The 16,431-nt window shown below is 40.5% G+C and overlaps 1 protein-coding gene across 1 annotated transcript in view; it reads right to left on the bottom strand.

Annotated features, from left to right (window-relative positions):
- Positions 1-16,431, bottom strand: part of b4galt2 (UDP-Gal:betaGlcNAc beta 1,4- galactosyltransferase, polypeptide 2) — a 165,653-nt gene that overhangs the window by 137,132 nt on the left and 12,090 nt on the right. Inside the window, exon 2 of the mRNA XM_072688228.1 lies at positions 294-744. Coding sequence (XP_072544329.1) covers positions 294-642 — 349 coding nt within the window. The 5' untranslated portion in view covers positions 643-744. The remainder of the gene's footprint in view (positions 1-293; positions 745-16,431) is intronic.

The following is a 16,431-nucleotide window of genomic DNA, read 5'->3' on the forward strand; positions in this document are numbered from 1 at the left end:
AACACACTAAACTCCAAAAAGAAATATTTCACAATTCTTTGGCAAAATCTAGTCAGATTTTGTGCTTTCCAAGAAAAATAACACGAGAGAGACCCTCAAAGACACTGATACAGTTTTACATTTCAATACACCATTTTTTAAATATGCATTTCCTTGATACTGTACTGAAATCATTACCCTGAATAATTGTAAACTTGGCTGTACCCTGCAATACATGTTTCCCAAAATTTAGCTGAGAACACAAAATGCAAACCCAAGCGAATGAAAAAAAAGCAAAACACAGCATCCCATACCAAGTCCAGGAGGCACCTCAGGGCATGGAGGAATGGGTTTAGGAGTAGCGTGTGTGCGATTGGCCTCAGGCCTGGCGGTGGGAAGGAGCTGGTCCGCAGCAGGCAGGTAGCTAGCAAAGGTGGTGTTAGGCCTGCCGCTGGAGTAGTTGTAGTAGTAGTGGTGGGGCCCCCGTGAAGCGTTGGCGCCACGGCCGTTGTTGAAGCGGCTAAAGATGTCGAACCGCTGGCTGTAGACATCGAAGTAGAGGATCATCATGATGAGAAAGTGCACCAGGCAGAGCAGCAGCACGGCCTTGCAGATCCGCTCCAGCGTCCGGCCCAACATCAACCGGCTCATGGTCGAGGCCATGCGGCTCCCGCCACAAAGGGCATCCGGTCAGCGGCCCCTCCTCACCTCACCCTGCCTCACCTCGCCGCGGAACACTCCTGGACAGCAACTTTGAGAAGTTCCCTGTGGAACACAAATCGTGGGGAAGATGTAAATGTGTATCTGCAGTATACATTAAGAAGAATAAACCCTTTGGGCCTTTAGATTTAGACATTTCTCCTGAAACGTAATCAGATTTTTATTGAAGGAACAGCAGCAAATAATGGTCACCTTTAACAAAACGATTGGCATTTTATTTATGGTTCAATGATCACAATGGGGGTGTGGTCTCAATAGTCCTTCAGTGCGCCATGTGGCTGGGATTGAGGAGCAGCTTTGCTATTCAATCGTTTTTGGTATCATTTGGAATCACTGAAGATTATGCTTCAGTATTTTTTTTTTTACCAACTATATGTAAGTTTTTCATCTTTAGCTTCAAATATTTCCATTTTATTCCCATTCATTCCATAATTACCTGCTCTGAAAAGAATAAACAAGACAAACTGTGCTAAGCCATCGTTATGTCACAAGACATCTCTTGTTACACCCAACCTCTTCTGTCTTTGTCTCTTCTAACTTTGCGCCTATTCTTGTCATCCACATATAGCTCGCCTCCTGGATGTCTGGACTTTTGCCAGATCGGTCATATAATTTATTGATTTTGGACAGACATGGAGGTTACAGCAGACTTTCATTACATCAACACTATCCTGCACGGTCAGTTCAACGGGCCCCATTTACCCTGTACCTTACATGAATTATAACAGAGCCAATTCCGCTGGAAATCAAATCAAATTGTCACATCCATGGTCCGTGTTGCGAACGTTAAGATATGCTAACAACAACAAAAACAAAATAAGGCATCTTCAGAATCAAGAGTGCCACAAACAAACGAGTCAATTCCAGATGAAGCACTTTTGCAAGAAAATTACTTTCTGTAGGCTCCACAGAGCTTGCACCAGGATCAACCAGAGCAGCCATCGAAGCCTCACCACAAGCAATTTCAGCACTGAAGGGTTTTTCCAATGAAGCAGACGGGACAAAGGAGAAAGAGAGTAGAGAAGGAAACGAATAAACAGACAGAAGCCTGACCTCCCAGGCTTGGAGCCAATTTTCTCTTCCTCTCCTCGTCTCTCTTGGCACGATCGCAGGAGGAAGCATCCTGGGGAAAGGCTCCCGATTTCACACTTGGCTGCCTGGTGAGAGCTCCCCGGGGGTGGATAGGGTGGAAGGGCCCAAGCCTGGCTACTCTGTATTTTGCCCAGAGACTGATCGCATGTGGAGGCGGTGGATGAATGGATGGATGGAGGACACTCCCTATTACTCCCTCCAGACCGCAGGTACAGATACCAGGTATAAAAAAAATCCTTCTGAGTATATGCATACATGCAGAAACAGCTCCCTGCACAAGTTCCTCTAACCTACTTAAGCCTGCCTCTGGAATATAAGGTCAACCGATATTGACCTTAAAACAGATCAGATATCAGCTTGATTTAGCAGCCCACATTTATAGCAGTTTCTCAGTCACAATTATTCTAAAACTACAACACAGCATTAGGCATTTTTCCATGGCATGTAGTCACAGAAAGAGATGGCATTATGCCACCCCCCCCCCTCTCCACATTACCGCTATTACGTTTTAAAATAAGCTGTTTTCAATTTAACTTCACTCAAAGCAACATTATGTATCATTTGTACCTTCACATAACATCTTCAAAATAATGTCGATGCTCCACTGACTTGTAATGGGTAAAATAGCGCCCTCATTATTCCCACTCCGGGTTGTGTGGGAATGGAACATTTTGTCAAATGTAAAGGTAGCGGGAATGCTTGCGAGAGTTATGTTTGTGTAAAATCCAGAAATATTAGAGTGACTGTCCACATTCTTCTTTTACTTCCAGTAACCATTCTGTATCTCTCAGCTTGTCCAAAAATGCACGTGCAAAGCATGCCATTTACAATAATTTACAAAAATAAATGTTTGACAATCGATGTCAAAGTGAAAACAGATTTCTACAAAGTAAATCTAAATGGAATAAATAAAAACATCATGTAAATAAATATTCTGCGTATTCTAACGTAAAATGCATAAATATTCATCCTCTTTAAAGACTGACTGACCTAATTCAACAGTCCAGGCAACTGGTGCTAGTAGTCTTACAATTATTACAAAATAGAGATCAGTGAATGAGTCTTATATGGATGTAGTATAAAGACACCTGTCTGAAAAGTCTAGTCACTGGTTAAATCAGTATTTCTGGCTACAAATACACCATGAAGACAAAATAACATTGCAAGCAACTCACAGAAAAGGTTATTAAAATCAGAGGATGGATACAAAAACATTCCAAGTCACTGAACAGTCCCTGGAGTTCAGTTAAATCCATCATTAAGAAATAGAGTAACCATGCATGGAGGCCATTACAACAGTAACCAGCTAGCAACTGCAAATCTGTAAAGCTGGTTGGCCAACAGCAAACAATACATTTACTAAATGATAGATTTAGTGTAGTGAAACTTCCAATAAGGAGAGTAGCTTTCCCAACCAGGGGTTTGTGAACTACTAGGGGTTAGAATATTGAGGCCCCCATATAAAGTTCATTATCACATTAAATTAAATGTAAGGACAAAATGTAACACTTTACGACCTCAAAAGGTAGGAGTGTACCAGTACATGTATTAATTTTGAACCCTCACATGGAGGTTACGGCATGTTTTGTTATATGGGGCTGAGAAAATATTGGAAGGAAGGCTTTCTACTAGAGCTAGGCAATATGACTCTTATCCTATCAAGATAAATGTTTTTGTGATAACAATATTCTTTTCTAAGCATGTAGAGGATACTGTTCATGCTTAAAACACTGATCAACTGCAGGTTTCATTACAAACAGGGTAATTAGACTGGTTTAATTGGATGAAGTGCAGCAGATAATGAATAAAAATCACTGTACTCAGTAGGGGAGAGTCTCTGAATAGTAGTTTATAAGAATCTGTTGCTACTGATGCTTTAAGTCTGTGATTATGTATCGTGATAAATATCGCGTATCGTAGAAAATGTCTTTAAATATCATCATATAGTATTTTTACCATATTGCCCTGCCCTACTTTTTAATAGATTTTGGAGCATTGGTGTAAGAATCTGAATGCCTTCAGTGAGGTCAGGATGTTTGATGACCACCACCCTACCTTATCCCAAAAGTACTGGATGAAAAAAACATCATACTCCTGTTTAGCCCAATAGGTTTTAGGCCACTCTCTAAAAAGATTAAAAGGTAGGGCGATCCCCAGCAATGCCACAGCCATTCATGTCCCAGAGGGCATAATTGACCACCGATCACTTAGCGTGATGCTAGGTTATCAACTTAGTGTACAATATATACGGACATGACCTCAATAATTTTTTATGACCTTGATACGGTTTATTGTGTTTACTTGTTTATGTAAGAATGAACATCAATATTTTATCCAGTGAAGAGAAGTTGTGTTAATAAATGGAAATATTTTTACTTTTAGCCAAACGAGGAGGAGAGCCAACAGTATAATTAGAAAAGCACCTAGTCGGACTGGTAGGTGGCAGCTGGTCTGACGCAGGTAGAGGGAGGTCGGGCTGACCGGTATTTACTCAGAGAAGGTAAAAGAGTTAGTTCTGAATGGATTTATAGAGAGCAGAGAATGTTGAGCAGTATCCCCCAGTAAGCAAGCTTGATGGTTGGACGGGTAGGTGGCTGTTGGTTTGGCGAAGGTAGAGGGGACTTCAATCTTCCAGCAGGTCGGGCCGGGTGGCCATTTACTCAGAGAAGGTAAAAAGAGAGGGTTAATTCTGAGAGGAATTTTATGGAGAGCAGAGAATGTTGGGCAGTATCAGATTGTGTCTGACGACTCCAGGAGGTCTGACAAGAACAGCCTAGTTAAAAGGAGAGAGCCAGAAGGTAACACAGACATGGGAGCTCCTTGAAACTCCAGCGTCTATCTGCTCCACCATACACAAACCAGAGTGATCGCGTGCAATCAGCGAGACGACGGCTCCAGCATCTCAGTATACTACAATTCCCCGTGTCCGCGAACCTCTGGACCTACAACCTTTATCTAAGGGGAAAAATTACCAAAAGCTAAACTAAACAAATGAGTTTTAAGCCTGTATTTAAAGATTGAGACTGTGAGTCCCGAACATTATCTGGAAGGTTATTCCAGAGTTGGGGGGCTTTATAAGAAAAGGCTCTTCCCCCTCCTGACAGTGTTAATATAAATGTGCGGCCACAAAATGGCGCAGGGTCACAGCTAAATGCCGCAGAACAACTTGCCATATAGCCGAAAAGCTCCTGTCATTACAAAAAACATTTTAAAATACACTTGAAAAGAAATCTCCCAAACTATTAAGACTTAAAAGTTAATTGCTCTTTAAAAGCATGCAATTACATTATTTTATTTAGGAAAATTGCTGGGGGGGGTGATTAAAATAATAATAATAAAAAAAAAAAGGTATGAGGCCAGATTTCTTGAAAAGACATTTGGAAAATACAGCATGCAACCTGGCCACAAACCCATTTCATTAAAAATATGCTTCATTTAATGGCGGCACATACTTAAAATCTCAAGGGGTATTTCAGGCGAGTCATGTAGGTTGAAGGCTGACACATAAGTGAGTAAAATGCACTTCCTATCCCATAGCACATAGGAATCCTCTCAGAATGATGATTATGTGCTATGCCACTCTATGTACCATCTCCCGCCTGCCACCAGAGATCCTCTGGCAGTTGTGTCGCGGAGGAGATCACCATGTTCCAGACTGTGCTGAATCCAAGCACAATCGTGAGCCGAACTTACGACGAGCGCCAGACTTCTTCCTTGATCAGTTTGGGCTGTTAAAAATGCAGAAACTCGGGCAGCATGCAGCGTTCCCTGGTGGCGTGTGAAGTGGGTGGATGCAGAGGCACAGATACGGTCCTCCACTTAGAGCAACAGACTGTCCAAACTGAGGCCCAAGGGCAAAAGAGGGCCCTGCTAAGACTTCTTATGCCAGACCATATCTATCATTATAATGACTTGGTTTTATTCAGCCAGTTCATCCCGGAGAGCTTCAGACAGATTTTGTTGTTACTTTATGGCCTTTAGCTCAACTTTTGGCCCAGATGGAAAAAAAAATAAAATAAAAAGTATTATTTTGGATAGCCGTGCACCAGAGCATCGATACAACCCAACTTAACATAGCTTTTACCAGTCGATACAAAAAACAAAATTCTGAATGAATTTTCCCAGCTTTGCCTTTAGTTGTAGCAGTTATTTCTCAAGCTGCCCTCCTCGGCATGCACCAAAGAGGACATGTGAAAAAAGAAGTTGAGCGGAGAGAACTGAACTGGCTCAAAGAGCATTTTGTATGTTCAAGTCCCAGCACTAATACTAGTGAAATATTCATCAGAGCTGCAGGGACCTTGTGGAAAAAGGCCCCTGGCAAAAATTTGAGCAAAAAAGCTGTTTGTTCTCCTTGCTATTATTATCACACCATCTCCCTACAGTTTAAGAATTAGGCTACAATGTACAGAAATGACGCATCCGAAGATCAAATTTACCAATCAAGAGTCAAGGTTCTCCACCATTTGTTGCCTTTGATGCTGCAAGCGTTTTTTCCGATGTAACTGTATGCCCAAATAAATTATTTTCTTAGACAAATGTGGAACAGGACACTGTAAAATGCATTCCTCTTCATTGAAAGGAAGCAGCATATGCTCCAGAACCATTCAGGTATCAACTTATTTTTTACAAAGATAAACTCAATAATAACCCAAATCCTTTGATTTATATTATTACCCGCATAAAATAATAACCTCTGGCCAATGATGAAGACTACTCACAAACAAGAAAAATGTACGCTGCCACCAAGTCCACTTCAGTCAGACCCACAGCAGAACGGCACTGAAATAGCAGCACAACTAATGAATAATTTACACAGAACCTATGTCATAAACTAGCGGAGGCAAAGAAATGAGAGTTGCAAATTTACAAAGGCAAGTCCGCCAAACGAACTGGCAACGCGACCAGCACGGGATGTTCAAATTTTAATAACACACAGGCTTTGCTGCAGCGCTGTCGCAATCCATTATTAATTGGATCTTAAAGCCAGCATTCACTTAATCTCCAATCTGATTGCCCTTTGGAGCCAAACAGAATTGTGTCAGGAACAGAGCTAGCTTTCTTGACAAACTAGCATAAATGTATTATTGCTATTATCATCACATAGAGAGCACCATCTCCCTGCATTTTCAGAATTAGGCAACCAAAAAATAGAGTTAAAGTTTAGGTTTAAAAAAAAAAAAGAAAAGAAAAAAAATTCAAATACAATAAAAAGTAACAAACTTTTTATTTATTTTATTTAATTATTACAATTATTACAATTATTATTATTACAAAAACAAAAGCCAAATTGTAACAATTAGATTTCAGTTTGCAACGTTTCTTCACCCCAAACTGACAGATCAGCCAGTGTCTCCTTGACTTTTTAAACACAACTGTTATGAATGTGATCATAGAGTCGGGTGCTAAACTGGCTAATTGCGGTCCGGATGCGAGAGTTTTATCACAGAGATGATTGTGCAATTTTTTTTTTATTACAAACTTCCCTGATAAACTAATCTAATCTGAATAGGGCTTTAGTGTGCAAAACATCTGGCTGAACAGGAGGCTCAGGTAGAGCAGCAGAAACTACAGCTGGAGTGAGATGAAATGCATTACAGTCTCTTGCTGAACGTAGTCATTTCCTCCAGTGTATAACCCTCCCCTCCATTAGGAGAATCATACGGAAAAAAATATGTGTTCCTAAATTAACCATCAACTATGATTAAAACGTTTTACATTTTTAGACAAAAAGTATGCATAAATCCACAGGGAGTGACTGAATATTCTTATTAAATTAAATCATGAAACCATCAAGTATCCAGTCTTCAAAATTGCTCAGTGAAGGTTAGAGTGAAGCTGAGGGTGTACTCAGTCACTTCAAGTCAAGTCAAATTTATATGTATAGCGCTTTTTACAACTGTTGTTGTCACAAAGCAGCTTTACATAATTAGTAATTAGTAAAAGACAGAAAAGAAAAAGAAGTAACATTAGAAGACATGAAAGATCTAAGACCCCCAGTAAGCAAGCAAACAGTGACAGTGGCAAGGAAAAACTCCCTCAGAGCTGGAGGAAGAAACCTTGGGAGGAACCAAGATTCACAAGGGGGACCCATCCTCCTCTGATCAGAACTATTTATTAATTATTGATAAGTCACCGAACCATCTATACTGTTGAACTGCTCTGATCATAATCATAATATAATAATCATGGTGTGGTACAACTTAATATTGTCATGGAAGTGATGGTCAGAGTAATGATAGTTAATAGTGGTGATATTAATAGTGGCAGATAGTTAGTAAGCATTTAGGTTTCAACATGGTCATTAAACGGGTAGCAGTGGTAAGAGGTTATGCCGCTGGTCTGGCATGGGTGGTGGTGGGGGCAGGGCCTGCTGGTTGGATTGGTAGGTGGCAGCTGGTCTGACGCAGGTAGAGGGGACCTCAGCGGGCAATCTTTCAGCAGGTCGGGCTGGGTGACCATTTACTCAGAGAAGGTAAAGAGCTCCAGCATCTCAGTATACTACAGTTCCCTGTGTCCGCGAACCCCTGGACCTACAACCTTTATCTAAGGGGAAACACTGATTAAAAGCTAAACTAAACAGATGAGTTTTCAGCTTGGATTTAAAAGTTGAGACTGAGTTGAGTCCCGAACATTATCTGGATGGTTATTCCAGAGTTGGGGGTCTTTATAAGAAAAGGCTCTTCCCCCTGCTGAGGTTTTCTGAATTTTGGAAAGAAGTAAGAAGCCAGCACCCTGAGATCTAAGTATTCTTGATGGTTCATAATATGTAATAAGATCCCGCAGGTACTCAGTAGTATAGTATGATCTATTGCATCAAAGGCTGTACTCAGGGCTAGTAGGGCTATTAAAGATACATAGCCTTGATCAGAGGCAGGGGATTGTTTGTAATCTTCACTAGGGCTGTCTCTGTGCTGTGATGGGGTCTGGATCCAGATTGGAATTTCTCATACATGTCATTTTTACTCAAGTATAAGCAGAGTTGTTGGGCCACAGCTTTTTTAATATCTTGGATATAAATGTTGAGGTACTCAGGAGCAAGGCAATGTAGGGCTTTGTATGTTAATAGAAGAATTTAGTAATCAATACGGAATTTAATTGGGAGCCAATGAAGTGCTGATAGAACTGGACTGACATGGTCAAATTTTCTAGTTTTAGTAAGGACCCTGGCTGCAGCATTTTGAACCAGCTGAAGTTTATTGAGGTTCCTGCTGGAACAACCTGACAACAGTGCATTACAGTAATCTAGCCTTGTGGTAATAAAAGCGTGTACTAGCTTTTCTGCAACCTGTAGAGATAAGGAGTTCTAGTTCGGCAATGTTCCTAAGCTGCATAAAGGCTGTCCTACTAACAATAGCTATATGTTGCTCAAATGATAAATCTGAGTCGAATGTGACAAGATTTTTAGCTGCTGGACCAGGAATAATGGAAGCATCAGCTAAGTCTAACATTAATATATATGTATATGGTATATATTAATACTATATATATATATATATATATATATATATATATATATATATATATATATATATATATATATATATATATATATATACAGTGAGTCCAAGAAGTATTTGATCCCTTGCTGATTTTCTTTGTTTGCCCACTAATAAAGACACTATCCTTCTGCACTTTTAATGGTAGATATATTCTAACATGGAGAGACAGAATATCAAGACAAAAATCCAGAATATAATTTTAAAGAATATATTTTAATTAATTTGTATTTCAATGAGGAAAATAAGTATTTGATCCCTCTTGCCAAACACACTCAATACTTAGTGGCAAAGCCTTTGTTTGCAAGCACAGCGGTGAGACGTTTGTTGTAGTTAACCACAAGTTTAGCACACACACCAGGGGGAATTTTGGCCCACTCTTCTTTGCAGATCCTCTCTAAATCATGAAGGTTGGTGGGCTGTCGCTTGGCAACTCTGACCTTCAGCTCCCTCCATAGATTTTCGATCGGATTGAGGTCTGGCGACTGGCTGGGCCACTCCATGACCTTAATGTGATTTTTCTTGAGCCAATCCTTTGTTGCCTTTGCTGTATGTTTAGGGTCGTTATCATGTTGGAAGACCCAACCACGGCCCATTTTCAGATCCCTGGCAGAGGGGAGGAGGTTGTCCCTCAGGATTGTGCGGTACATGGCTCCATCCATCTTCCCAGTGATGCGGTGAAGTAGCCCTGTACCCTTGGCAGAGAAACACCCCCAAAACATTATGCTTCCACCTCCATGCTTGACGGTGGGCACAGTGTTCTTGGGGTCATAGGCAGCATTTTTCTTCCTCCACACATGGCGGGTGGAGTTGAGGCCAAAAAGTTCAATTTTGGTCTCGTCTGACCACAAAACCTTCTCCCAATAACTTGGTTCATCTTTCAAATGATCATTGGCATACTTGAGGCGCGCCTCCACATGTGCTCTCTTCAGCAGGGGTACCTTTCGGGCACTGCAGGATGTGAATCCATTGTTGCGCAAAGTGTTGCCAATTGTTTCCTTGCAAACTGTGGTCCCAGCTGCCTTCAGGTCATTTGCTAACTCCTGCCGAGTGGTTGCAGGACGATTTCTGACTGTTCTCAGCATCATTGCCACCCCACGAGGCGAAATCTTCTTTGGAGCACCGGGCCGAGGTCTGTTGATTGTCATGTTATACTCTTTAAACTTTCTGATAATTGCACCAATAGTTGTTACTTTCACATCCAACACCTTACTAATCTTTTTGTAGCCCATTCCAGCTTTGTGAAGGTCAACAATTCTGACTCTGAGGTCCTGTGACAGCTCTTTGGTTTTACCCATGTTGGAGACTTGAAATCTGTGTGATCTGTCTGATTCTGTGGACAGGTGTTTTTCACACAAGTGGTTAGTGAGAACAGGTGGCTTCAGGTCAGGTAACAAGTTGATTGGGAGTGTCTAACTGGTCTGTAAAAGCCAGAACTGCTAATGAATACTAAGGGATCAAATACTTATTTCACTCCATGAAATACAAATCAATTAATATATATTCCTTAGATTTATTTTCTGGATTTTCTTTTTAATATTCTGTCTCTCCATGTAAGAATACATCTACCATTAAAAGTATAGAATGATCATGTCTTTATTAGTGGGCCAACGAAGAAAATCAGCAAGGGATCAAATACTTCTTGGACTCACTGTATATATATATATATATATATATATATATATATATATATATATATATATATATATATAGTATTAATACAGTGGTAACATGTATAATGTAAATAATAGCAGCCCTAAAATAGAGCCTTGCAGAACTCCATTTATACATACATACTCTCACTTTTGTGTAATTTGTGTAAAAAGAAAAATCTTTTTTTTCTTTACAAACTGATAGTGTTCAGTTAGATAGGATAGGGCTGTTCCTGTGATTCCAACCATGTTCTCTAATCTTTCCAGTAGTATAGTATGATCTATTGCATCAAAGGCTGTACTCAGGGCTAGTAGGGCTATTAAAGATACATAGCCTTGATCAGAGGCAGGGGATTGTTTGTAATCTTCACTAGGGCTGTCTCTGTGCTGTGATGGGGTCTGGATCCAGATTGGAATTTCTCATACATGTCATTTTTACTCAGGTATAAGCAGAGTTGTTGGGCCACAGCTTTTTTAATGTCTTGGATATAAATGTTCAGTTGGAGATGGGTCTGTAATTAGACAATACACTAGTATCAAGATTTGTTTTTTTTTTATTAAAGGTTTTATGACTGCTAATGTAACGGTTTTGGGTACCTTGTTTCAATGAAGTTTAAAAAGCAGTAAATTCCAGTTCAACAAATAAATGTGCTTTGTGTAACCTTTGTGTTTCCTTACTACTGGCCTGTCTGTAGCTTAATGGTAGGAGTTGATTTTTTAATAGCTCAGAGTGAAAATTATCAGTGGACAGTGATGGTCTGGTACAATGGAAGTGGTCAGTACACATACTTATACATGCAATTATTGAATAAGGCAATCACATGACAGTAGCGCAGTATGCACAAAATCATGCAGACAGGGATCAGCAGCTTCAGGGAATGTTCACAACATCCATCAGAATGGAGAAAACATGTGATTTCAGTGTGGCATGATTGGTAGTGACAGAAAGGCTGGTTTGAGTATTTCTAGAACTGTTGATCTCTTGGGATTTTCAGCACAACAGTCTCTAGAAGTTACTCAGAATGTTGCAATAAAGAGAAAACATCCGAAGAGCAACAGAGAGAGGTCAGCAGAGAATGGCCAGACTGGTTCAAGCTGACAGAAAAGCTATAGTAACTCTGATAAGCCCTCTGTACAGTTGTGGTGAGCAGAAAAGCATTTCAGAACGCACAACATATAGAACCTTCAGGTGGATAGGGTTTAGGCTAAGGCACTCAGATGGTAGCGTTGGATTTTGGTGCCAACAGCACAAATTCATGGACCCAACCTGCCATGGGTCAACAGTCCAGGCTTTCAGAGGTGGTGTAATGATGTGGCGAATGTTTCTCAGCACGCCTGTCTGTCGCTTGAATGGCACATTTGCCAAGTATTTCTTAGGACTATGTGCTCCCCTTTACAAAGCAAAAGCCATCTTGCACAGGACAGCAAGTTTGGTGTTCTTCAGTTCTTCAACAGCTCTGAATCAAATACTTTTAGGACGCGGTAAAAAAAAGAAAAAAGAAAAAAAAGAAAATCAAGAAACCTACAACATCTTGTGGAATCCATGCCACAAAGAATTGAGCTTCTTTTAAGAAGCTAAGGAGACCCTCACCAGAAATAATATAGTCTTCCTAATAAATTGCCCAATGAGTGAGTCCTAACACAATATTAATCAGTATTCTGGCAAGCACAGCACACATACTGAATAAACTGAAGCTCTGTGTAAAGGGAACAAGCGTACCCTTTAACAGTCAATACACATCCACACAGAAGAGGCCCATAGGAATGGTCCCACAGTTATGATTGCATTAAAAACAACTGATGAAAATTACTCAATAACAGCTATACACTTTGCATCATCTCGACTAGTTCCATCCACTTATCCCAGCACTACTGTACAGAAAGAACAAACACCACATCTTTCACAACACACAAGACTCCATATGAAAATTCTGGGAGTTAAGAGATTTGGGTACTGAACCTCCCCAATCTCGAGAGCCTGCCACTCAATCTCTGCTCAGCAATAATTCAACTGGACCTTAATGGCCAAAACTCACTGACGAGTCGGTCATCGATCATCTGTCGACAACAGCCGTAGAGCTCTGATTGCACGGACCCCTAGAGTCTGAGTGAGTGCAACCTTCAATGCACTGGTAGGCCGAGTGTGGAGAAACAATCCGACTTCTGGAGAAGAGAGAGGTTCAAAGTCAGACCATGTATTTTCATCGCAAGCAGGCAGGATGTATTTTTAGGGGGTGGAAAAAAAAGAGGGAGGTTTCAAAAGGACAAGGCCCAAGCTGGACTCAGAGAACAGCACCACTGTGGATATGGAAGAGAATTACAATCAGCAGCACATCCTACCAGCAAATAAACTTGAGACTAATTGGGTCTAAACAAGCTCATTTCCACACGGAGAGCATCACTTCATGGATTCCTCCATGGTCATTTTTATTTTATGGGGAGAACATTTTCTATATTCTGAATTCAGGGTCCTGCTCCAGGCTCAGAAGGCTGTGTGTGTATACTGGAGACATTTCCCCCTCTAGTCTCACTCGAGGGCTAAAAAGCCCTATAGCCAGCCCCTCCTGCCCTCATCCAAAATACATGAAAACGGGCTTTGTTCGACAGCGGGCTGGAGAAGCTGGAGAAACTCTTGGGTTTCTTTCCCCATTCGCTTTCAAATGCCTCCTTAGTTTCAATTCATCACACTTGTCTCTGCAAAGTTGGCATAGACCCAAGACATGCACATTCTTCAAATTCTTCTTCTACATTGTACATACGGCATGTATCGCGATACGTAGTATTTTCTGAAGTTTGCAAACCACGAGCAGACAGCACCAGACTTGGATGAGAACGTAAAGACAATAATTCACACAAGCAATCTGTAGAACTATGGCAATAAACAATATGATTGTGATTCAGTTACATTCAGTTAAAAGTGCCATGTGCCAGAGCCTGACCCTATAGCTTACATTTTTCCTGATGCAAACAGAACACTATTTTAGAGCTCTAGAGGTAGAGCTGTTGCTCAGTTGGCTCAGTGTTTGAGTTTTACTCCATGATGATTCCATGTCACAGATTGGACGAGCAAAGTCACATGAATACACACACTGTAGTACATTTAGAAGGGGGCAGTACATGAACATGCAGTGAGAAAAGTGCTAAAATCCATTTCTTTTTTAATTTACATTACGGACACAGGCAAGTCTGCATCAATTAGTGGTTCTTAATGTAAGCTTTGTTTAATTTCTGATGAATTATCCAGTGCTACAATCTAAGTAGTTTCTAATTAGGACAACTATGCTTTAGCTTAATTGACTGTGTTTGTTCTCGCATCAGCTTCAGAATTAGGGCTAATCTAATGGTGGTGGTTGTATCTGCTAAAACTTCCAGGGGGGGGGAAATAAATAAAAAAAATAATTCACTGATAACATGCCCAAAAGCAATAGCTGATGCACTGGCTGATATTAACACCAATACCAACAGAAGACTATTTATTGTAAGACTCTTATAATAATAAGACTCTATATTATTGGGCAAATGAGTATTTTGATCACATCATCCTTTTTATATTTGCTGTCCTACTCCAAGCTCTATAGGCTTGAAAGCCAACTACCAATCAAGTAAATCAGGTGATGTGCATCTCTGTAATAAAAAGGGGTGTGGTCTAATGACATCAACACCCTATAAGGTGTGCTTAATTATTAGACAACTTCCTTTCCTTTTCAAAATGGGTCAGAAGAGAGATTTGAAAAGTCAAAAATTATCAGATGTCTTGCAGAGAGAGGCAGCAGTCTTGAAATTGCCAAACTTTTGAAGCTTGATCACCGAACAATCAAGTGTTTCATGGCAAATAGCCAACAGGGTCACAAGAAACGTGTTGAAAAGAAAAAGCGCAAAATAACTGCCCATGAATTGAGGAAAATCAAGCATGAAGCTGCCAAGATGCCATTTGCCACCAGTTTTGCCATATTTTAGAGCTTCAACGTTACTGGAGTATCAAAAAGCACAAGGTGTGCGATACTCAGGGACATGGCCAACGTAAGGAAGGCTGAAAAACTACCACCTTTGAACAAGAAACATAAGATAAAACGTCAAGACTGGGCCAAGAAATAGCTTAAGACTGATTTTTCTAAGGCTTTATGGAAAATATTGCTGGATCAGTAAAGGGCAGAGAGCTCCACTCCGACGCCAGCAAGGTGGAGGTGGGGTACTGGTATGGGCTGGTATCATCAAAGATGAACTTGTGGGACCTTTTCGGGTTGAGGATGGAGTGAAGCTCAACTCCCAGACCTACTGCCAGTTTCTGGAAGACACCTTCTTCAAGCAGTGGTACAGAAAGAAGTCGGTATCGTTCAAGAAAAACATGATTTTCATGCAGGACAATGCTCCATCACATGCATCCAAATACTCCACAGCCAGTAAGGGTCTAAAAGAAGAAAAAATGATGACATGGCCCCCTTGTTCACCTGATCTGAACCCCATAGAGAACCTGTGGTCCCTCATAAAATGTAAGATCTAGAGGGAGGGAAAACAGGACACCTCTCTGAACAGTGTCTGGGAGGCTGTGGTGTCTGCTGCACGCAATGTTGATCGTAAACAGATCAAGCAACTGACGGAATCTATGGATGGTGTCATCATAAAGAAAGGTGGCTATATTGGTCACTGATTTGTTTTTGGTTTTGTTTTTGAATGTCAGAAATGTTTATTTCTAAATTTTGTGTTGTTATTTTGGTTTACCTGGTGAAAATAAACAAGTGAGATGGGTATATATTTGTTTTTTATTAAGTTGCCTAATAACTCTGCACAGTAATAGTTACCTGCACAAACAAATATCCTCTTAAGATAGCCAAATCTAAAAAAAAACCACTCCAAATTCCAAAAATATCTTTTGGGTTGATTGAGAACATAGTTGTTGTTCAATAATAAAAAGAATCCAACTTGCCTAATAATTCTGCACACACTGTATATGAAGAGCACAGCCTTTAAAAAAAATATCTAATATTAATAATAATAAAGAAACTTTGAGAGGATCCAAAACTCAACAGCAGAACACATCCTTGACACCAGAGAGCACAGCTCCACCACAAGAAGTTACAGGAAAAGGAATGGATGAAAGCAGGATAATGATTTATGGTTTATTTGATTCTACTTGGTTGCAGCAATGTTGAGAAGCTCTTTGTAAAATTAAAGAACGCCACAAACATGCAGTTCAGTAAAAGTGTGGTAGTATGCAGGTTTCATTTCAATCTTGAGGAAGAGACCCTTCTCAAGTCACCTGACCCATCCCATGATGTGCTATGTACAATTTACTACAGCAGCACGGTCATTACAGAGGCAAATGCAAGCTGCATGATGCCCTGAACAGCGGCAATGCTGAACCACTCTAGGTGGCAAACCATTAGAGAAACTCAGAACACCCACACAAGCGTATTAACCGGTTATTTTATGATTCAGGAAAACATGAAATACAAACTACATGACTTTCATATTCCACGACAGCAGGTGTCCGA

The sequence above is a fragment of the Salminus brasiliensis genome, chromosome 9 (genome assembly GCF_030463535.1).
Source record: "Salminus brasiliensis chromosome 9, fSalBra1.hap2, whole genome shotgun sequence".
Lineage (NCBI taxonomy): Eukaryota > Metazoa > Chordata > Actinopteri > Characiformes > Bryconidae > Salminus > Salminus brasiliensis.